The sequence below is a fragment of the Myxine glutinosa genome, chromosome 4 (genome assembly GCF_964187855.1).
Source record: "Myxine glutinosa chromosome 4, kmMyxGlut1.1, whole genome shotgun sequence".
In the NCBI taxonomy this organism is placed as follows: domain Eukaryota; kingdom Metazoa; phylum Chordata; class Myxini; order Myxiniformes; family Myxinidae; genus Myxine; species Myxine glutinosa.
The window spans coordinates 26,126,062-26,148,877 of NC_136264.1; the positions used below are offsets into that span (position 1 = coordinate 26,126,062).

The 22,816-nt window shown below is 44.4% G+C and overlaps 1 protein-coding gene across 6 annotated transcripts in view; it reads left to right on the forward strand.

Moving 5' to 3' along the window:
• The first annotated feature begins 3,613 nt into the window (after nucleotides 1-3,613).
• EXOC8 (exocyst complex component 8) overlaps nucleotides 3,614-22,816 on the forward strand; it is a 69,621-nt gene continuing 50,418 nt past the window's right edge. For 2 of the 6 annotated variants that reach the window (XM_068112035.2, XM_068112034.2), the window contains exons 1-11: nucleotides 3,614-3,973; nucleotides 4,078-4,233; nucleotides 7,732-7,827; nucleotides 8,175-8,275; nucleotides 9,524-9,666; nucleotides 9,819-9,898; nucleotides 9,985-10,058; nucleotides 10,946-11,060; nucleotides 11,267-11,413; nucleotides 11,522-11,573; nucleotides 11,801-11,939. In XM_068112035.2, the coding sequence (XP_067968136.1) occupies nucleotides 3,913-3,973; nucleotides 4,078-4,233; nucleotides 7,732-7,827; nucleotides 8,175-8,275; nucleotides 9,524-9,666; nucleotides 9,819-9,898; nucleotides 9,985-10,058; nucleotides 10,946-11,060; nucleotides 11,267-11,413; nucleotides 11,522-11,573; nucleotides 11,801-11,939 (1,164 nt within the window). In that variant the 5' untranslated portion in view covers nucleotides 3,614-3,912. The remainder of the gene's footprint in view (nucleotides 3,974-4,077; nucleotides 4,234-7,731; nucleotides 7,828-8,174; nucleotides 8,276-9,523; nucleotides 9,667-9,818; nucleotides 9,899-9,984; nucleotides 10,059-10,945; nucleotides 11,061-11,266; nucleotides 11,414-11,521; nucleotides 11,574-11,800; nucleotides 11,940-22,816) is intronic. The other 4 variants (XM_078775533.1, XM_068112037.2, XM_068112036.2 and 1 more) reach the window with 3 other exon arrangements.

The following is a 22,816-nucleotide window of genomic DNA, read 5'->3' on the forward strand; positions in this document are numbered from 1 at the left end:
CAGGTAGCTCTTGCCACTGTTGATGTCAAAGTGCACGAGTCTACCATTAGAAAGAGGCTGCACAAATTTGATCTCCATGGGAGGTGTGCCAGGAGGAAACCTTTGCTGTCCAGAAAGAACATCAGGGCAAGACTAAAGTTTGCCAATGAACATCTCGGCAAAGACCAGCACTTCTGGAACAATGTGCTCTGGACAGATGAGTCAAAGGTAGAGCTATTTGGCCACAGTACCAGAAGACATGTTTGGCGAAAACCAAAGACAGCATTTGACCACAAGAACCTGATACCAACTGTAAAGCATGGTGGTGGAAATATTATGGTTTGGGGCAGCTTTGCTGCATCAGGGCCTGGGCAGCTCACCATCATAGAATCCACTATGAATTCTTCATTGTACCAGAGGGTGCTTGAGGATAATGTGACGCCATGTGTCGGAAAGTTGAAGCTCAACCGCAGGTGGACCTTGCAACATGACAATGACCCTAAACATACCCGTAAATCCACCAAGTAATGGCTGAAAAGAAAGAAATGGAGGGATCTGGAATGGCCAAGTCAAAGCCCGGATCTAAATCCCATCGAGATGTTGTGGGGGGATTTGAAACGAGCTGTGCATGCAAGAAACCCCTCAAACATCGCACAGCTGAAAGAATTCTGCATGGAGGAGTGGGCAAAAATTTCTCCCAGACGATGTCAGAGACTGGTCGACAGTTATGAGAAACGCCTACTTGAGGTTGTTTCTGCCAAAGGGGGCAATACCACCTATTAGAGCCAAGGGTGTACTTGCTTTTTCCACATGCGAAATTTGCATTTATGTTTATTTAAATTACTAGGGCATGCCCGTACTATATATATGCCCGTACTATATATCTATCTAAAATTATATCCCCCCCCTCTATTTACATGAAATGGTTTGGTCCATTCGCAACGCCAAAGCGAACGGCGAACGGCTTGCGAGTACAGTGACAATCCCCCCCCCCTCTATTTACATGAAATGGTTTCGTCCATTCGCAACGACCACAGAACCCCCCCCTCTATTTACATGGAATGGTTTGGTCCATTCGCAACGCCGGCACACGCGATCGTTCGCTGCTCTCTGATTGGTTGAATCGTTTTTTGGACATAGCTCGGTAAGTAATTGTCCGATTAATATGAAACCTTGAAAAGGCACATCCTCGGGTCCCCAGCAATATACCTGGCAAGTTAAAAGTATATCGGACCCGTGGTTGTCGAGAAACAGCGGTCACAGACAAACAAACGTACAGACAGACAGACAGAGATTACTGGAATTATAGATAGATACAATGGACTACAAAATGTAAATGTTTCATGATATTTGTTATATTATATCACCTTTATCTATCAATATTGTTGAAATGAAGATCAAATAGCTGTATGTTGAAATATGTTGAAAAAGTCAAAACTTTACATGGGGTGTACTTACTTTTTCACTTGACTGTAGAAGTTGGTTCCACATGCAGGAAACTGGATTTTGGTATAGTATCACCAGAAGAGAGTTGATGCCGGACCATGTGCGCCCTGCAGAAACCTGGGAAGGGACACAGCAAGGAAAGAGCAGAGGATGTTATTACAAACTTGAGATTGTTTGTGCGTGTTCTTTCCTTTTTAGATGCTGCGAGTCAAGCAAGGCAGCATCACGGACCGTTATTAAATCTTTCGTGTGACTCGGACTGGGTTTGAACCACTGACTTCCCAGACTCAGAACAAACCATGACGTCACCGCGTGAGGCTGATAAACTGACAAGGTTTTTCTTAAAGAAATAAAGATCTATATGGGATTGATGGAGGAGGTTATACATTAATAACATTCAGGCCAAGGACATTAGGAGATAGCTCTGATAATGTACTATCTATCATGAACCATCAGTTAAAATGAAAATACTCAACAGGAAACACCATCAAAGTCTGGGGAAAGGAAATTACTAATAAGGGTATAATATAATGATGGGGATGTGTCCCCAATACCCCCAGCCTCGTACCCAGCACCCCTATACACACCACCACCCCAGTGCGTACGTCACAAAATATACTTATACAGTACCCTAGACAGCACATACAGCTGGGAAATATGTGGTTTTGATTGGCTCAGCTGGGCTTGGGTCCTGTGTGGGTTTTTTTTAACTGGGTTCCACATGGGTCTCATGTGGACTGCCGATGTCGTTCTACAACTTTAGAACGACACTCTTTGACGTCATATCCCATCTCACAAAGCTAGCTGGGGCCCTCATGGGTTTTTGGCAGCTAGGTGGTCAGAACTGGACTTTGAGTGGGCTTTGAACTGGGTCTTATGTGGGACACAGGTGGGCCAAGCCAATGTTAGTTTCAGAAGTTTAAAAAATGGCAGCCAAAAGATGGCAGCCAACGTGTTATCGAGAGCAGTTCAACAACAGTTTTTAAACGTGAGTTTGTTGTCTGAAGTGAGTCATTCCGTTTGAAGAAACATTGTTGTTTACAATCAGCAGCCATGTTGTAGATCCTGATGTAGATCGATAATACTTGAATCGTCAATTTTATGGTACTTCGGATGGTGGTTCTATGTAGAGGGTTGAAGGTTTGATATACAGCATATATATATATATATATATATATATATATATATATATATATATATATATATATATATATATATATATATATATATATATATATATGGTCAATCTATACATACTATAAGAGGTGTGTGTGTGTGTGTGTGTGTGTGTGTGTGTGTGTGTGCGTGTGTGTGTGTCACAATTTCTCTGAGGGATGGGTGAACGGATCTTATCTTCGTCAAACTTCCAGAAGTTCACACCCTTGGTATTCTGGAAGCAGGAATTCCACAGCAAGATGTTCCAAGACATTTCAAATACCACAGGAACATCATTGAATTATTAAAATATTTACCATTATTAGCTTGTTTTTACAGATCCCAGTGAGGATGTTCTTTAAGATCACTTCAAGCAAAAGCCTCTCTGAAAATACACTCCATTCTATATTTCTACTGACAGTAAAGCAGGCAGGATGTGATGTTGTAGCTAATGCAGTATTGATTTACACCCAATTTACATTCACATGACGCCTAGGAAAAATCCATGTATAACCCATGCAAACCCCATGCCCAGCCGACATGGGGTAGCCCACGAAAAACCCATGCCCTGCCCACATGGGGTAGCCCACAAAAAACCCATGTCCTGCCCAGTGTGCAACCCAACTGGCACCCTGTTGGAGCCTATGGACAAATCCTGCTGTGGTCTACGTGTGGGATCCACAAGTTAGCCCACATAGGGCTCATATGGGCCCCAGCTGCATGTGCTGGCTCGGACGACATCCTCAATCACTGTGATCGATCGTAAATATTACAAAACATATGCGATAAATAAAAGCTGATTTTAATCGTCTGGAGTCTAGATTATAAAGGAGTCATATTTCAGTACGCTTGATTGTATAAATATAATACATTTCGTTTAGATTTTGTATATGTTCTTGAGGTGTATAGAAATATTGTTTAGCTCAGGTAGTGCGTTCCACTCTTTATGACTTTATTTTCTTTTTGACGGCAAAATGAAATGTCTAAAGAAGGATTTTTATACGTAGCACATCCAATTAACATCGCATCTTTTAGAGGAAATAATATTCGACGGCGATATCAAAGAATAATAAATGGATTCTAATTTGTTTAATAATTTTATGGAAACGTTTTGGTTGTAATATACTTCGGTAATATCAAACGTAAAACACGACTCAAGCGACCAAATAAACACTGGAAAGGGTTCCGAAACAGGAAGTTTTCTTGGTCCGTCGAGCAGCCCCGAGCTCGAGGCTCGAGCACTTCAGGAAGGGGAGGGAGCGAGTCTCAGCTCGCTGGTGATGTGAGTTGAGGCGAGGTGAGGCGAGGATCGAGTTCGATCTGTGAGCAGTGATGGCAGAAATGTCGAGACTGCAACGACAGATGATGGCGCCGCTGTTCGATCCCCAGCAGTGTAAGGTTCACCGGCTAATTACGATGAGCTCGCACCGGCCGCCCTTAGCCCAAGAGTGAGGTCTTCCTTGTGATCATGACATGTCCTCGCCCATGTCCTTGCAGATGTTCAGACGCTGTCCCAGCAGTCAGATGCCGACAGGGATCTGCAAGAACAACGTCTGCACGTACAGAAACTCGTGGACGACACGGCGCTGAACTTGAAGAGGAATGTGTACAAGAATTACCATCAGTTCATCGAAACGGCCAAGGAGATCTCTTGTATCCGCTGTGTTTGTGTTTTCCGATGTAACCGATGATGGGATTCATGGAGGGTTCACATCCTGGCAATGTGGAACAGATAGACATGGCAGTTAGAATATTCAGGCTAATGGTAAGTAGAGAGTTGTGGGGTCGAAGGGGGAGGTGGGGTGTACCTGGGAGCGGGGGGAGGTGGGTGTGCTTGGGAGGTGGGGTGTACCTGGGAGCGGGGGGAGGTGGGGTGTACCTGGGAGCGGGGGGAGGTGGGGTGTACCTGGGAGCGGGGGGAGGTGGGGTGTACCTGGGAGGTGGGGTGTACCTGGGAGGTGGGGTGTGCCTGGGAGGTGGGGTGTGCCTGGGAGGTGGGGTGTGCCTGGGAGGTGGGGTGTACCTGGGAGGTGGGTTGTACCTGGGAGTGGGGGGAGGTGGGTGTACCTGGGAGTGGGGGGAGGTGGGTGTACCTGGGAGTGGGGGGAGGTGGGTGTGCCTGGGAGGTGGGTGTGCCTGGGAGGTGGGGTGTGCCTGGGAGGTGGGGTGTACCTGGGAGGTGGGGTGTACCTGGGAGGTGGGTTGTACCTGGGAGTGGGGGGAGGTGGGTGTACCTGGGAGTGGGGGGAGGTGGGTGTGCCTGGGAGGTGGGTGAACCTGGGAGTGGGGGAGGTGGAGTGTACCTGGGAGTGGGGGAGGTGGGGTGTACCTGGGAGTGGTGGGAGGTGAGGTGTACCTGGGAGTGGTGGGAGGTGAGGTGTACCTGGGAGTGGTGGGAGGTGAGGTGTACCTGGGAGTGGTGTGAGGTGTACCTGGGAGTGGGGGGAGGTGGGGTGTACCTGGGAGTAGGGGAAGGTGGGGTGTACTTGGGAGTGGGGGTAGGTGGGGCATACCTGGGAGTGTGGGGAAGTGGGGTGTACCTGGGAGTGGTGGGAGGTGACGTGTACCTGGGAGTGGTGTGAGGTGTACCAGGGAGTGGTGTGAGGTGTACCTGGGAGTGGGGGGAGGTGGGGTGTACGTGGGAGTGGGGGGGAGGTGGGATGTACCTCGGATGACCTAGACCCTAGAGGTACGCACACTCGCCTCGAAGCCATTTAGCCTGCGTTAGAATCCCGACCCAGGTATTTAATTATTATTATTATTATTATTATTATTCTTTTTTGTATACAACATCGAGGCTCGTGTAAAAACTAACAATCACAAAAAAAACTGACAACATACAATAAAGGGAGCGGGAGACAAGATGGGGAGAGAGAGGGAAGCACACAAGTACAACAGCAGAGAACAGCGACATCCCGGTGTTTCACTCGCAGGGTGATTCGTCAATGTGTGTGCACCGTCCCTCAGGTGGATGTTAAACTGGACGTCCTGTCTGCCGGCATTTGTTTGATGTTAAAGACACCACGATATTATCCTTCTCGAAGAGTACGTGAGCTATCGCGAGATCAAGGCCAAATTCCTGCCATAACTACTCCTGGGACGGCAATGGCAAACCACCCAGTATATACAGTCACGTGAAAAAGTAAGTACACCCCATGTAAAGTTTTGACTTTTTCAACATATTTCAACATACAGCTATTTGATCTTCATTTCAACAATATTGATAGATAAAGGTGATATAATGTAACAAATATCATGAAACATTTACATTTTGTAGTCCATTGTATAATTTAAATAAACATAAATGCAAATTTCGCATGTGGAAAAGTAAGTACACCCTTGGCTCTAATAGGTGGTATTTCCTCCTTTGGCAGAAACAACCTCAAGTAGGCATTTCTTATAACTGTCTACCAGTCTCTGCCATCGACGAGGAGAATTTTTTTCCCACTCCTCCATGCAGAATTATTTCAGCTGTGCGATGTTTGAGGGGTTTCTTGCATGCACAGCTCGTTTCAAATCCCCCCACAACATCTCGATGGGATTAGATCCGGGCTTTGACTTGGCCATTCCAGAACCCTGCATTTCTTTCTTTTCAGCCATTCCTTGGTGGATTTACTGGTACGTTTAGGGTCATTGTCATGTTGCAAGGTCCACCTCCGGTTGAGCTTCAGCTTTTCGACAGATGGCCTCACATTATCCTCAAACACCCTCTGGTACAATGAATAATTCATAGTGGATTCTATGATGGTGAGTTGCCCAGGCCCCGATGCAGCAAAGCTGCCCCAAACCATAATATTTCCACCACCATGCTTTTCATTTGGTATCAGGTTCTTGTGGTCAAATGCTGTCTTTGGTTTTCGCCAAACATGTCTTCTGGTGCTGTGGCCAAATAGCTCTACCTTTGACTCATCTGTCCAGAGCACATTGTTCCAGAAGTGCTGGTCTTTGCCTCGGTGTTCATTGGCAAACTTTAGTCTTGCCCTGATGTTCTTTCTGGACAGCAATGGTTTCCTCCTGGCAGACCTGCCATGTAGATCAAATTTGTGCAGCCTCTTTCTAATGGTAGACTCGTGCACTTTGACATCAACAGTGGCAAGAGCTACCTGTAGGTCCCGTGATGACATTCTGGGGTTCTTAGAGACTTCTTTCAGCATCTTGCGGTCTGCTCTCGGGCTGAACTTGCTGGGGCGGCCTGGCCTGAACAAGTTGGCAGTTGTTTGGAATCTTCTCCACTTGTAGATGATCTTCCGGACAGTCGAATGATTTATTTCAAATTGTTTGGAGATCTTTTTAAATCCCTTCCCAGACTCGTAGGCATCTATAACCTTCTTTCTGAAGGCCTCAGAGAGCTCTTTTGATCTGGGCATGGTGATGCCGCACACTTCAACAACAAAGAGCAAACCAAACTAAATGTCTGAGGTTTAAATAAGACAGGTTCCTCCAAGATCCTCTCCAACGATGTTCTAATCATTTGCACCTGAGCTGGTGCACCTGATTCTAATTTTAGGTATTTGAAGTAGTGATAAATGTAGGGGCGTACTTACTTTTTCCACATGCGAAATTTGCATTTATGTTTATTTAAATTATACAATGGACTACAAAATGTAAATGGTTCATGATATCTGTTGTATTATATCAACTTTTTCTATCAATATTGTTGAAATGAAGATCAAATAGCTGTATGTTGAAATATGTTGAAAAAGTCAAAACTTTACATGGGGTGTACTTACTTTTTCACGTGACTGTATAACCCTTGCTGAGGAAGCTGCTTCGGCAGCACCAACACTCTGTAAGGAGTGCGGTACCTCAGAGAGTGCTGGTACATGATGAGGCGCAACCGTCCCAAGAAGTTAGGGGAGGAATTTGTCATTTGTTCCAGGTTCTGGCGATAACTAGCTTGCTCTTCGGGAATGACCCTGTGGGATTTTTAACGTCCATCAACCTGTAGTGAACAGATGGGACACCATGGATTAACGTCCCGCTGAGGGTTGACAGATTTCATGATGAAGTAGGGTAGGGGGCACTGCATCAGCGGCACAGCTGCGCTTCCAGATAGACGATGCAACCAGCAGCCGCAGGGTGCATCCAAAACACCAACAAATAACAATTTGCCTTGCTGTTTGCGGATATTCTTCTTGACGTGGATGTCAGACCTGGAAAGTGAGATGTACCAGCTGAGCCACATCCTTACGGAACAGAAAAGCGTCATGGAAAGCATCACACAGCACCTGCGTTCCACAGATAAAGGTTCATGTCAACCGCCGCGGATTGCATTTTTAAGAAGCCAGGTGCTAAACCTGTACCTCTAGCATACAGACTTGCAGGGAAGAGGAGCGAGTACTCTCAAAAAAGGATAAATCCCAACGTCTCTCCTGTCTGTAAGCCACATTTATTTTGTGATTTCATCCTGCTTTTGTCCAGTCTGGTTTACTTGTCAATTCCGTATCTACCTGTCCGCTGTACGTACCATTGTTGATATGCAAAGCTTCCAGCCTACTATTTTTTTTTGTTGTTGATTTGTTTGATGCTGAAACATTCCAAGACGTTGACCCCGTATCTCCACACTGCAAATTCATATTCCTCTTTCTTTCCAGAAGAGGCGTCCAAAGAGAAGCCTGCGGCGTTCCCAAAGGAGACTGAGGAAGTGAAGCAAAGAACGCTCACGACGCTGCTGGAGAAAGTGGAGGGCTGTGGGGTGAGAGACCGTCCTCGAGCCTTTGTGGCCAAAGTTTCATGTGAAGGGGGTTGCTGGTGGTGCACGGGGTTCACCAACAACCGCCTTCTCTTTTTATTTATTTATTATTATTTAGTAGGCACCTGTGGCTGCAGCTGTGCCGCCGATGCAGTGCCCTCCCGTTTCCGGTAAGCCGGTACTCATTTTGCCGACCTCGGAAGAATTACCGGCTGTGTACAAAGGAATGCAGTTTAGCATAATTTTTCGTGGAATCCTTTCAAACTCGTAAGATTACGATAGCAAAGGATGCTTTTGCCATGGTCTGGAGTACTGAAAAGTGTTAACTACTTCACTAACCAGCAGAACAGACCTGGCAGGCTCTCGTATGTAGCGGATGGGACCGACATTCTTTCCGTGCCATCCCAAATGCATATATGATGGCACCTGGGATTCGAACCTTGGCACCCAACATAACAAGCCAACCAATGGCTGTGATGCATGAAAGATGGCCATCCTCATGGACATCTTCGCAAAATTCTTCTTGTGAAAGATTGTGAAACTTTTTTTAAAGGCCAGAACAATCCTACGTATGTGCAGAAGTACCGGTGCGCTTCATGACAATTTGTGTTGTGTTGTTTATCAGTGATTTTTAAGAGAATGGAAGAAGTTTCGAGAACTGAGTGGCGTGCTGAAGAGGAGGGGAGTGTCGTTGAAGCTGAAGGAAAGGTGTATGCTGCATGTGTGAGAAGTGTTATGATTTATGGGAGCGAGACATGGGTAATGAACGTAGAGCAGCAACGAAGGCTGGAAAGGGTGGAAATGCGAATGGTTCGGTGGATGTGCGGAGTATCGTTGAGAGAGAGGAAGACAAATGATGAATTGTGAAAGATGATGGGAATAGAGCCTGTGATGGATGCTGTGAAGAGAAACAGGTTGAGATGGTTTCGTCATGTGTTGAGGAAGGATGAAAGTGATTGGTTGAGAAGAGTGATGGAAATGAATGTAGAAGGAAGTAGAGGACAGGGAAGACCGGGAAAGACTTGGCTGAAGGTGGTGGAAGAAGAAATGCGGGCAAGGGGGTTAACAAGGAGAGATGCAGAAAATAGGGCAAAATGGAGAAGATTGTCATGGGGCCCGCAAGGCTAACCCCTGCTCTAGCAGGGAAAATGGCCTTAAAATGCCTGTTGTGTTGTTGTTGTTGTTTATCAGTGATTGCAGGTTTTTAGGGAGAAACATCATTTTCTTGGTAATTGAATTTTTCCCCACTAGGATATATTGGAGACCCCTGGCCGGTACTTGGTCTACAACGGAGACCTGATCGAATATGATCCTGAGAGCATGAGCCAGGTGCAAAGGGTGCACGCCTTTCTCATGAATGACTGCCTGTTGGTTGCTTCCTGGTTGCCTAACAGGTATAAAGCCACCTATAGAATGTTCCAATGGACCCAGTAGGTTTTCAATACCCTATGGCCTATGCTGTGGCCCAATTCGACTTTTGGATGTGGATGTCAATTGTGACATTCCATGTTCCATGTGACATTCATTGGTAAAACGTGTGTTGCAGGAGAGGGGCGGTACGCTATCGATACAACTCGCTCTACCAGCTTGGGGACCTTGCAGTTGTCAACGTAAAGGATAACGGACGTAAGTAAGGCTGTTATGAGTTTGGTTGAGGGAAACTACTGATTTAATATGGCATCCCTGAATGCAGTTGTCTATCCCCACTGCAGCCATGAAAGACATGTTCAAGGTCATGAGATATCCTGACTGCTGCATCTTTCAAGCGGAGAGCAGCAAGATCAAGGTCTTCTTGCTATTTACCTTTGTAGACTCAAATTTCAAAGTGCTAGGTTGAGATGCACTTGACTCTCAAGATGTTGGAGCTTTAAACCTTTTCCTTTCTTTTAAAGCTTTAAAGGTGCACCGCTCCTTTCTTATGCCATATTCAGGCGCTGCATGACGTCATTGCCGGGCACCTAAGAGGGCCCGGCAATGACACGCGCTGAAAGGGAGTACAGTACTCAGTTTTCACTCCGGCTTCTTTCCTGTTTGTTTGTCCGGGCGATATCTCAGCCATCCTTTGTGCTAGGAAGCTGAAATTTGGGCACAATAGTGAGCAAGTCCTTTGTCAAAAACGGTATTTTTTTTTTTTGATGAATCTATTTATTGATTATTTATTTAATTATTATCGATTTATTAAGTACTTATTTCTTTCCTTTCTCATCTGGGCAATATCTCGGGCACCTTTTGAGCTCAGAAGCTGATAATTGGACATGACAGTGACCAAGTGATGTGCCTATAAAGGATATTTTTGATTAATTGATTAATCAATTAATCTATTATTATGTATTGATTAATCAACGATTTAATTTTTCTGATTAATGACTTATTTAATAAATTTTCAAAAAGTTACAGCTTCTTATGAAGCACTGTTGGTTTCGGTATGCTATTAGCCAATTGATTAAGAAAATATTTTATGATCATTATTTGTTGATTTTAATGATGCAATCAAGCAATTATTGTACACCTCTCCCTCCCAATACCGTCTCTGTGCTGTACGGCGGTATCGCAGGGCCCCGAACGTGCCCCGGTAATGCCGCACACTGGAGGATGTTATTTATTTATTTGGCATGGGGGCAGTGTACTTTGAATGTACCTGTACTTGTTATGTTGTGTCTTCTGGGGATGCAGAAAGAATGGCTAGAAATACTGGATGAGACAAAGAGAAACAAAGCTTTGAGCGACAAGCTTAAGAAAGAGCAAGAGCGACCATTGTCACCCAAAACACCCGACACACCTCTTGATCGTGAGCCTTGCACTGCTCATCACCTTCGTACGCGTAGGATGACATTCTTGAAAGACCTTGCAAAAGATTCGAGTAATTCCGAAAGCACAGGAAGTTCTAAAAGTACAACTTTCTCATGAGATGATGTTGCACAAAACATCAAATGGACAGTAGTGTTGAGACCTGTGCAGCCAGCAGGTGTATTCTGATTGAAATGTCCATCCCAGCATTTGCAGAAGAGCCAGAGATGAGCCCAGATATTGAGGAAGATCCCATTGAATTGAGCGAACCATGGATCCAGGACTTACCAGAAGACCTGGACGTCTGCATTGCACAACGAGATTTTGAGGGTGCTGTTGACCTTTTGGATAAATGTAAGCATTGCCCGTCAGGTTTTGACTTTGCTGTGTTCCATATAGCTTCCGCACCATCATTGGTTCATGAAATTTGAAATGCCGTTTTTACTTGTACCCTGATTGTAGTTGAAGAGTTTGTCAAGGAGCAACCTGTGACGCAAGCTGTTACCCAGCTCAGGTAGGAACCCTGTAACTTCTGCACTGTGTGAACATGCATGTTTCATGCCAGGGACTTATGATCCCTTCAGTCTTTTATAGTTTTTCTCCATGTTATGCCTTATTGCCACTAGATGTGCCTGAGAGTGTTTTCAGAAGAAACTCTTTGGTGTATAGACAATCGGATGACTTTGTTATGGTTGCTGTCCGAGTCCATGCTTTGTGATCCGTTTTACGACTTGTGTACAGAAGTCGAGTGGGTGAACGTGTGAAGCAGCTCACTGATGTACTGGTGTTTGAGCTTTCCCCTGACCGATATTTGCGAGGAGGACCCAGAGCAACTCGCCGTGCTGTATCTCAGCTTATCCGCCTTGGGCAAGCCACAAAGGTTATTTCCCACCGCTCTTCTGGAGTTATTGTGTAATATATATATACGAATATACATATATATTGTTGCGGATATGAGGACTGTATTTTTTTGATTGTGTTGTATTGTGGTAAATTGGTGATGAATATTGCTTGAGTCTGCGCCTCCTGCCTCCGGAGCTGTGTAAAGGTCAAAAGGGCGTCCCATAATTAGTCCACAAGCATACACGTCAGCCAATCATAGAATACCCCTGTTCGATAGTTATATCTTGTTCTGTGTTTTAGGGTAAGGCTGTGTCTCCCATTAATAGAAGTACTCCATTGCACCAAGTGAAAGAGATAGATTCCCTTCATTCCCATTCCCAAAACCTCCATTCCCCCTTTTCGTCGATTGGAAACTACCTCCGCTCCAATTGCCGCCATTGACCACGAGGCAGGGTTGGGGAAGAAAGGCGGGTCCCCACCTCGTCATAGAGGGGAGGAGTGAGTCAGCCCCACTCAACCAACCACGAACAAGGGGTTGGACTTGGAGAGGGTGTGGAAAGAAACATCGAGGAGGTTCGCGAAGGTTGAGGGGTGGGGCCTATATAACCCACGGCAGGGCGTTTCCCAAGCAGACAAGGGAGATGAGCTTTGACGACAGAGAAACTGCGAAAGAAGTCCAGGGTTGAACTGCAGCTCGAGCCACCGAAACTGCACTCACTGCAGCTCGAGCCACCGAAACTGCACTTGCTGCAGCTCGAGCCACTGAAACTGCATTTGCTGCAGCTGGAGCCACCGAAACTGCAGCCACAGCAGCGTGAGGCCTGGACGGCAGTTTGGAGCAAGGCCGCGAAGGAGCGGCGGCTGCCCACGAGTCGATCAGCTGCAGAACTAGTTGGACCCCCTATCCCGCCAGCCATCCACCTGCCATCCCTATCATCATTCCCCGTGTAAGTGTGCTCGTAGTCTGTCTTTTGTCTTGTCCCTGGGTAGTAACAATAAGTCTGTATAAGCTAGTATTTTCACTGTGTCACCTGCGTCTCATGTGCTTGTAAATAAACGTGACTGCTGTCTTTTTGCTCATGTGTGTGAATAGTAAATAAATTTAGTAGTATTTCCAAACCTTTCTTTGCCTTCGTTTTCCTCTTTGCATTCGGTTGCTTTAGAGTTTTCCCGATTGAATAGCGGTGGCGCGATCCGGCCAAAGTTTGGGGCAAATCGGGTATTAGTCGGGGAATAACTGTTCGGTCGCGGTAATACCAACCGCTCGGTAAATAACATCTTTAACCGCGTCCGTAACAATATATATACAGACTTGGCATTTAATATGGAATTTTTTTTTGTGTGGGTGAACTTACTTTTCAAGATGTCTTAGAACCAAAAGTTCATTGGAATTATGTTGAAATTATTCTAGATTTTGTTAATGTGACCTTTAAAAGAAACAAAAACCACATTTGACATTTCGAAACAAATAAATTGATCCTTGAAAGTGATGGAAACTGATATCGAACTCAATTCATGGACAGTACTGTGTTAAACTTCTGTACGTTTTCCAGAAGTATCTCTTTATTTTGCACATTAGCCAAAATTTTTTTTAACAAAAACAAAAGTTAAATTATGACTGGGATTACGAACAGTAAAATTACAGTTCAGTACTTCGTGTAACCCCCACGAGCATTCAGGAGAGCACGTACATGTTGAGGCATGCTGTTCACGAGATTTGCCAAGGTTTGGACAGGAATCGCTTGCCATGCAGTTACAATAGTCTGCTGCAATGCTGCAATTCACGCACAGAGGTCGGCTGCTGGTCCAAGTGGTCGATTTGACGCGTTAATTCTGCCCACAAGTTCTCTATCGGATTCATATCCGGGGACATGGCAGGCCACTCCATATGCTCTACACCACGGTCAGCAAGAAAGTGTTGGATCATGCGAGCACGATGAGGCCGTGCATTGTCATCTTGGAAGACAAAGTTTTCTCGAAAGGCTGCACGAGCAAATGTAAGCAATGTTTCTTCCACAATGTCCCTGTACTTGAACTGGTTCAGGTTTCCATTCAGAACAACCAGGTCAGTTTTTCCCCCTGCATGAAAAGCAGCCCAAACGGTCACCCCACCACCTCCAGCTTGGACTCTTGGCACTATACACTCTTTGTTGTAGGCTTCATGCACTTGTCTGCACACTCAGACGCGGCCATCTTGACGATAGACCAGAAATCTAGACTCGTCACTGAAGATCACGTGATTCCAGTGTCCTGGCTGCCATTGACGGTGCTCTCTGGCCCACTGCAATCGGCGCTGGCGGTGTTGTCTGGTCAGGCGTGGCTTTCTCAGGGGACGCCTGGCACGATAGCCTGCTTGAACCAGTCGTTGGTTGACTAGCCTTCTGGATACAGGCACATTTGTCAGTTGCTGCCACTCAGCCCTAAGCCGATTAGCTGACTTGGTACGGCCATTGCGGACTAACCGGTGCAGCTGGCGATCATCCCTCCTTGTGGTTCTACGGGGACGTCCTGGCCTCGGTATTGGAGTAGGGACACCCCTCTGAGCATTTCGTTTCTGGATCTTTGACACCTGACCTTGAGTGATGCCATACTGCCGAGCAATAGCACGCTGTTTCATGCCATAATTTCGTAAAGCCACCACTCCATGACAAACAGCATTGTCGAGTTGACGGACCATCTCCAGAGGAAGCGGCAATAACTTTTGGAGACGTACAGCAGTTGTTTTCCACTTATACAGAATGCAACAACCCTTGTATACCCGACTGTGAAGCCAATCATCAAATGCACCTCTCCGTACATTTTGCCACCCCACCTGTGATATAATCCTGTTGTTGACTTCTTGCTGTGACAGACAATCAGTGACATGGTTCTTTTAACAAATAAATCACCAAAGTGTAAAATAAACTCACCAGATTGATATACTGAGTTGAGAAAGTAAACCAAAGTCGAGAAAAAAAAAAAATTCCATATTAAATGCCAAGTATATATATATATATATATATATATATATATATATATATATATATATATATATACACACATATATTTATATATATACATATATATATTTATTTACATATACAGTCATCCCTCGCTATATCGCGGTTCACTTTTCGCGGATTCGGTACATCGCGGTTTTTTCTCGCTAGTATATGTAAAATTATATCGCGGATTTTTCGCTATATCGCGGGATTTTGCGGTATAAATGTATTTTTATATACTATTATTTTAAATATTTTTGTGGTAAAATAAGCATTTTCTAGCCTAAAAAATTAAAAAACGTAAAGAAATAAGAAAAATACAGTATTTAAAACATATTACAAGAAATAAAATACTGTACATAGTGTACAGTAGAAGGGTAGACAAAGAGTCGTGCGTATGGAAAACGCCAGTACATTCATCATCGTCATCACCTTCATCGTCATCAGTACTGCACAGCTAATTCATCATCATCTTCATCACGCAAGTTGTAGTATTGAAGAGCCGGGGCTCTTGCTTGATACGGACGAAATGACGGGCAAGACACAAACTCGTCCGAGAAGATATTTATTCTCAAAACCAACTCGGGAACACTGAAAAGCCCATTTATCAGGCTGCATTATAAAGCACAACCAGAAACCGAAAGCCACGCCTCTCAAGCGTGGCGTGCTTCGGTGAATCGGTGGTCACATGATCAACAGGTGTAGCTGATTATACCCGCAAAGCGCGGCACGCTTTAGCGGTCACGTGACCAGCCACTCTCGCGCCGGGAATCCCCGCCGGTGACGTCACCGGCTGGAGCAAGGAGATTCTGATGCTGGTCTTGCTTGGGGAACCCATGGGTAGCTACAGTATCTTCAATGGTGAGTACCCATTAGAATTTTATATGTTGTTAAAATTACGTATGTTTAAGAGTGTAAAAAGTGTTTAAGAGTATAGGAAGTGTTTATAAGAGTATGGGAAAGGTTAATAAGAGTGTGGGGAGTTCATAATGCTTTAAAATATATATATATAAATAAAAAAAAAATGGTCGCTACTTCGCGGATTTTCGTTTATCGCGGGGGGTTCTGGAACGTAACCCCCGCGATAAACGAGGGTTCACTGTATATATTTATTTATATGTATATATATATATATATATATATATATATATATATATATATATACAGTATATATATATATATATATATATATATATATATATATATATATATATATATATATATATATATATATATATATATATATATACGTATATATATATATATATATATATATATATATATATATATATATATACGTATATATATATATATATATATATATATATACGTATATATATATATATATATATATATATATATATATATATATATATATATATATATATATTGTTGTGGATATGAGGATTGTGTTTTTTTTTATTGTTGTGTAAATTGTTGTAAAAATATCGCCCTCCTTCCCCCAGTTGTGTATAAAGGTCAAAGTGCGTCCCGTAATTAGGTCATAAACAATCACGTTAGCCAATCATTGATTTCCTCCTTGTTGGTAGTTATTTCCTTATTCTGTGTATTAGACTAAGGATTTGTCTTCCATTAATTGACACTCCATTGCACCGAATTCAAATAGATAGATCCCCTTTCATTTTCATTTAATAAAGCCTCAATTGCCAACTGCATTCACCGCGACTCCATTAGCCACGAGGTAGGCTTGGAGAAGAAGGGGGAGGAGCTGCCGAATCCTGGGCGTGCCCGCCCATCGTCATCAAGGGTGGAGCCAGAGGGCCCGTGCCGACCAATCAGGGCCGAGGCGAGCTCACCGATGGGCGTGTCCTGGAGGCCGGCGGCTTGATCGCCGGCGGGGTTATAAAAAGCGCACGCGGAAGCCTTTGAAGGGAGTGATGAGAAGGAGTCGAAGGTGGTTGCAGTTGCAACAAGTGCGCCAGAGACAGAAGAGAGTCAGAGATACGGCAGAAGAACAAATGCCAAGTAGAACAAGTGCCAAGTGAGAAGCGCCAAGAGAGAGTTGCACAGAGGTGCCAAGAAAGAGTTCAAAGGAGCAGCTTTGGAGAGTGCACGGTGCACCGGAGGAGCTTCGCCGTGCAGTTTGGAACCGCGGCGGTTTTGGCGATCCCAGCTCGAGGATTGACGGCGGCTGTCCGCTTCCAGCCCGACCGATCCCCGCTGAACCTTCCTCTCCCACCAAGCTATTCCTCCTTCTAGCCAATCCACTCTGCAATTCCCCGTGTGAGTCTGTCTTTGTTTGTTCTGTCCCTGGGTTAATTAAGACTGTAATAGATCAGCTAGAATTTTCACTGTGTCCTTCTGGTCCGTCCCTCTTTCTGCTTTATTTTCTTATTCTTCCTCCTCCTTGGTTTCTTTTGATTGTAAATAGCAAATAAATCCTATTCGTATTTCAAACCCTTGTTGTCTTCTTCTTCTTCTTCACATCCGTGTCGTCTTTGTCTTTTCCCAATTGAATACCCGTGGCACGATTTGGCCAACGTTTCAGAATCGGGTCTAGTCATTGTTAACGGTTCGGGCCGCGGCTACCATCCGCTCGGCAATCCAGTAACATCTTATCCGCGGTCCGTAACAATTGGTGTCTGGGAGTGAGATACGGACCTGAAGCGCTTAGTGCGTTCAAATTACGAGTGGGCCGAAATTTTGTTTTATAAAATCCGGAATTTGAAAATCGTGCCATGGATAGTCAAGGCGGCGGGATGCTGGTGGGGGAAATAGAAGAGGGGTTAGGGGTAACCCAGGACCAGAAGGAAGAAATGGTGGAGGAGAACAATGAGGGGGTGGTTGAGGATGTTTCGGGCACGCAAAATGGCGCCCTCGCGCACGTGGTTACAGCGGCACCAAATTTTGCCGTGCCCGTGACCGTAGCAGCGCCGCCAATGGACTGGGGCCTATTCATGCTGCAAATGAGGGCCCTTATGGAAGAGAACAGGGGGCTGGGAGGCCAAATTGGGGCAATGAGGGACGAAAGGAGGGCTCAGGGAGAAATGTTGGGAAATCTAATTGAAGGGTGTTGTAATAGAATAAAAGGGGACAAATTTAAGGACATAACTGCCCAAGCCAAAGAAGTAAACGAGGGACTGGCGAGGGACAAGGCCAGGTATGAGGCAAAGCGGGTGGAAGGGGACAGAGACCGCAGGTTGGGCAAGCAGGTCCCAGGGGTGCACGAGGAGGTAACGCGGGTCGAGAAGCGCTGGTTGAGCGAGGCGGAGGAAAGCGCGGGTACAATGACGGGTGTAGAGATCGCGACCCGGGGTATGGGGCAGCCGGCGACCGCTGAGGTAGAGGGAATTTTATTAAAGCCAGCGGTCGTTGAGGTGAATAAAGAACAAGTACAAAAAGTTTTAATTAAAACAAAAGCCGCGTCGATGTTACACAATGCCTAGATGCAGCTGTGCCTATAACGTCGATCTTATAGGCACAGGACATTCCTATTGATTCGATTACTTGATGTTATTTTTGTGCAAAGTGAAAATATATCTCGGCAATTTCCCGTGTGTGGCGACGAATTTTTAATATATCTCAGCATTTTCCCGTCTGTTATTTCAGGCGGTGTATGACTGACCATGCTGCGATTTTAAAAATATATATCTCGGCAATTTCCCGTGTGTGGCGACACGTGAACGAAGCTATGCTCCTCTCTCCACATTATTGTGACGACGTATAAATTAAATATTTCATCGTGACGATTGTCATCAAATGGACGAATTTTTAATATATCTCGGCATTTTCCCGTCTGTTATTTCGGGCGGTGTATGACTGACCATGCCGCGATTAAAAAAAAAAAAACTCAATGGACTTGAAGTTACAGGCCTTTGAGAATTCATTTCGTTCTATAAAGGGCAACTTTCATCGGATTTTCTTCCCGTTTTTTTTCAACCGAGTCTAAAACTATGTTAGCGACTGTGAAAAATGAAATGATATATCGAATTTGATTTGAAATAAAACTGTGTGAGAGAGGAAGACACCACGGGCCTACAAAACAGGCCTCAAAGCTATGCGAGTTAATAAAATGGTGGATATTTGTTTATATGAAGCCTCTCCCAAAATGGGTGGAGCTATGGTTCCCAGAATGGGTGGAGCTTTGAGGTTTTGTCTTCTCTGCAAGAACAACAAGAAGAAGAAGAAGAACAAGAAGAACAACAACAACAACAACAACAGCAGAGGGCACTCTATGACCAGCGTCTGCGACGCGGCTAAAAAACAGTAGTGGGTATAATTGAAATTGTAGAAACGACAGACGTAGAAGAGCAACAGTCGGAGGAAGGAATGGAAATTGCTCAAAGTCCGAATACACATCACGATGCTGTGCTTAATAACCCAAATGAAGATTTGCAGGTGTCGGTGCAGGGAGGAAGAAGAACCCCGAAGGTGAGACGGGCTGCATGTGGTGCCGGGAGATTTTGTAAAAGGGGGTTTGGCGCGAAGAGAATTGTCGCGCGATTGGGGTCAATATGGCACCCGGGCGTTCGTGAAGGGTCCCGTGTGAGTGGAAATGGCACGTGTGTGAAAAAAAAAGTGTACGTGCGAGGGTGAGTGTGACACGGAGAGTGAGTTGGTGATGGCGCAGGTGCGAGAGGGCACATCGGAGCGCGAGTGTGAAACCGAGTGCGAGCGAGAATGCACGTCGGGGTGTACGGAGTGTGACACGGAGAGTAAGGTGGTGGTGGAACGTGTGCGAGAGTGTACACCTGAGTTGGTAGTGGCGCAGGTGCGAGAGGGCACATGGAAGCACGTGATGGGGTGTGCAAAAGAGTGCACACCCATGGTTGTCACAGAGTATGTGACCGAGGAGCGGGTGCGAGGATGCACGCTTGGGATGAGTGTGCGAGGAAGCACACCTGAGTTGGTTGTGGCGCGGGTGTGGGAGAGCCCATTGAAGCGCGTGAGTGAGTGGATGCAAGAGTGCACGCCCATGATGAGTGTTACGGAGGACGTAACGGAGGAGAGGTGTGGAACGAGGTGTGCGAACGGCGAGTGTGCCCGAGAGGTGTGGTGTGCAACAGGGAGTGCGGTGGTGGAATGGACGGAGTGTGTGGGATGGCACTGGAGGCGTTGGAACGCCAGGTTTTGTGAGTGTGAAACGGGTCGCGTATGCAAGTGAAGCATCGACATTGAACGGGTTAGCGTTTAGGGCGACGGATAGCCGACGCGGACGCTCGGTGCGCGTTGCACTTCGTTGGATGCTGGGCCCCGCGCGGTCGAGTCCGGGCCTTGTCGGGCGAGGCGACCGGTCCGGTTCAAGGGCGAGTAGGAGGATCCGCGGCGGTTTTGCGGTTTTGCCGCAACCGCGGCGGTTTTGGTAAAACCGCAAACCGCAAAACCGCGGCGGTTTTGGCGATCCCAGCTCGAGGATTGACGGCGGCTGTCCGCTTCCAGCCCGACCGATCCCCGCTGAACCTTCCTCTCCCGCCAAGCTATTCCTCCTTCCAGCCAATCCACTCTGCAATTCCCCGTGTGAGTCTGTCTTTGTTTGTTCTGTCCCTGGGTTAATTAAGACTGTAATAGATCAGCTAGAATTTTCACTGTGTCCTTCTGGTCCGTCCCTCTTTCTGCTTTATTTTGTTATTCTTCCTCCTCCATGGTTTCTTTTGATTGTAAATAGCAAATAAATCCTATTCGTATTTCAAACCCTTTTTGTCTTCTTCTTCTTCTTCACATCCGTGTCGTCTTTGTCTTTTCCCAATTGAATACCCGTGGCACGATTTGGCCAACGTTTCAGAATCGGGTCTAGTCATTGTTAACGGTTCGGGCCGCGGCTGCCATCCGCTCGGCAATCCAGTAACATCTTATCCGCGGTCCGTAACAATATATATATATATATATATATATATATATATATATATATATATATATATATATATATATATATATATATATATATATATATATATATATATATATGTATGTATGTATATATATATATGTATATATATATATATATATATATGTATGTATGTATATATATATATGTATATATATATATATATATATATGTATGTATGTATATATATATATGTATATATATATATATATATATATGTATGTATGTATATATATATATGTATATATATATATATGTATATATCTATATTATAATAGCCGTAGATGATTCTGTCTGTCTGTCTGTCTATCTGTTGGGTGTCTGTCCAGGGTGTGGCTTACTCGGTTTGCAGAGTAGCTCCACCCATTCTGGGAGTGGCTATAAACAAATATCCACCATTTTATTAACTCGCATAGCTTTGAGTCCTGTTTTGTAGGCCCGTGGTGTCTTGCTCTCCCCCAGTTTTATTTCAAATCAAATTCGATAAATCATTTCATTTTTCACAGTCGCTAACATAGTTTTAGACTCGGTTGATAAAAAACGGGAAGAAAATCCGATGAAAGTTGCCGTTTATAGAACGAAATGAATTCTCAAAGGCCTGTAACTTCAAGGCCATTGAGTCTCTCTCACGCCTTTATCTCCAATCTAACTCACCATATGATTTCATTTTTATCGATGGTTTTACTTTTAGACTCGGTGTCAGCAATAATTGAGAACAATCCACACACGCGGGAAAATGCAGAGATATATTTTTTAAAATCGCGTCATGGTGTATCATACACCGCCCAACATGACACCGCCGGCAATGTGTCGATATATATTAAAAATTCGCTTTTGCTTTTCCGTTATGATATATTACTATTTCGTTTGATGATAGTCGTCACAAAAACGTCAACAATGATGCCGACATATATTTCTTCGTTTTTATTTCATTCAACATATTAGCCGGAAGTAAAATATGTTTCAGGAAATTACCGAGAGATATTTCTTCGTTTTTTTTATTAGTTATGTGCGCATACACTTTAAATAGGTTTATTTGAAATCTTTAATTTTCCACAAACATTCCACACACGCGGGAAAATGCAGAGATATATTTTTTAAAATCGCGTCATGGTGTATCATACACCGCCCAACATGACACCGACGGCAATGTGTCGATATCTATTTTAAATTCGATATATCATTTCATTTTTCACAGTCGCTAACATAGTTTTAGACTCGGTTGAAAAAAAACGAGAAGAAAATCCGATGAAAGTTGCCGTTTATAGAACGAAATGAATTCTCAAATGCCTGTAACTTCAAGGCCATTGAGTCTCTCTCACGCCTTTATCTCCAATCTAACTCACCATATGATTTCATTTTTATCGATGGTTTTAGAGTCGGTGTCAGCAATAATTGAGAACATTCCACACACGCGGGAAAATGCAGATATATTTTTTAAAATCGCGTCATGGTGTATCATACACCGCCTAACATGACACCGACGGCAACGTGTCGATACATATTAAAAATTCGATATATCATTTCATTTTTCACAGTCGCTAACATAGTTTTCGACTCGGTTGAAAAAAAACGGGAAGGAAATCCAATGAAAGTTGCCGTTTATAGAACGAAATGAATTCTCAAACGCCTGTAACTTCAACTTCAAGGCCATTGAGTCTCTCTCACGCCTTTATCTCCAATCTAACTCACCATATGATTTCATTTTTATCGATGGTTTTGGACTCGGTGTCAGCAATAATTGAGAACATTCCACACACGCGGGAAAATGCAGAGATATATTTTTAAAAATCGCGTCATGGTGTATCATACACCGCCCAACATGACACCGACGGCAACGTGTCGATATATATTAAAAATTCGCTTTTGCTTTTCCGTTAAGATATATTACTTTTTCGTTTGATGACAGTCGTCACAAAAACGTCAACAATGATGCCGACATATATTTCTTCGTTTTTATTTAATTCAACATTATTAGCCGGAAGTAAAATATGTTTCAGGAAATTACCGAGAGATATTTCTTCGTTTTTTAAAATTAGTTATGTGCGAATACACTTTAAATAGGTTTATTTGAAATCTTTAATTTTC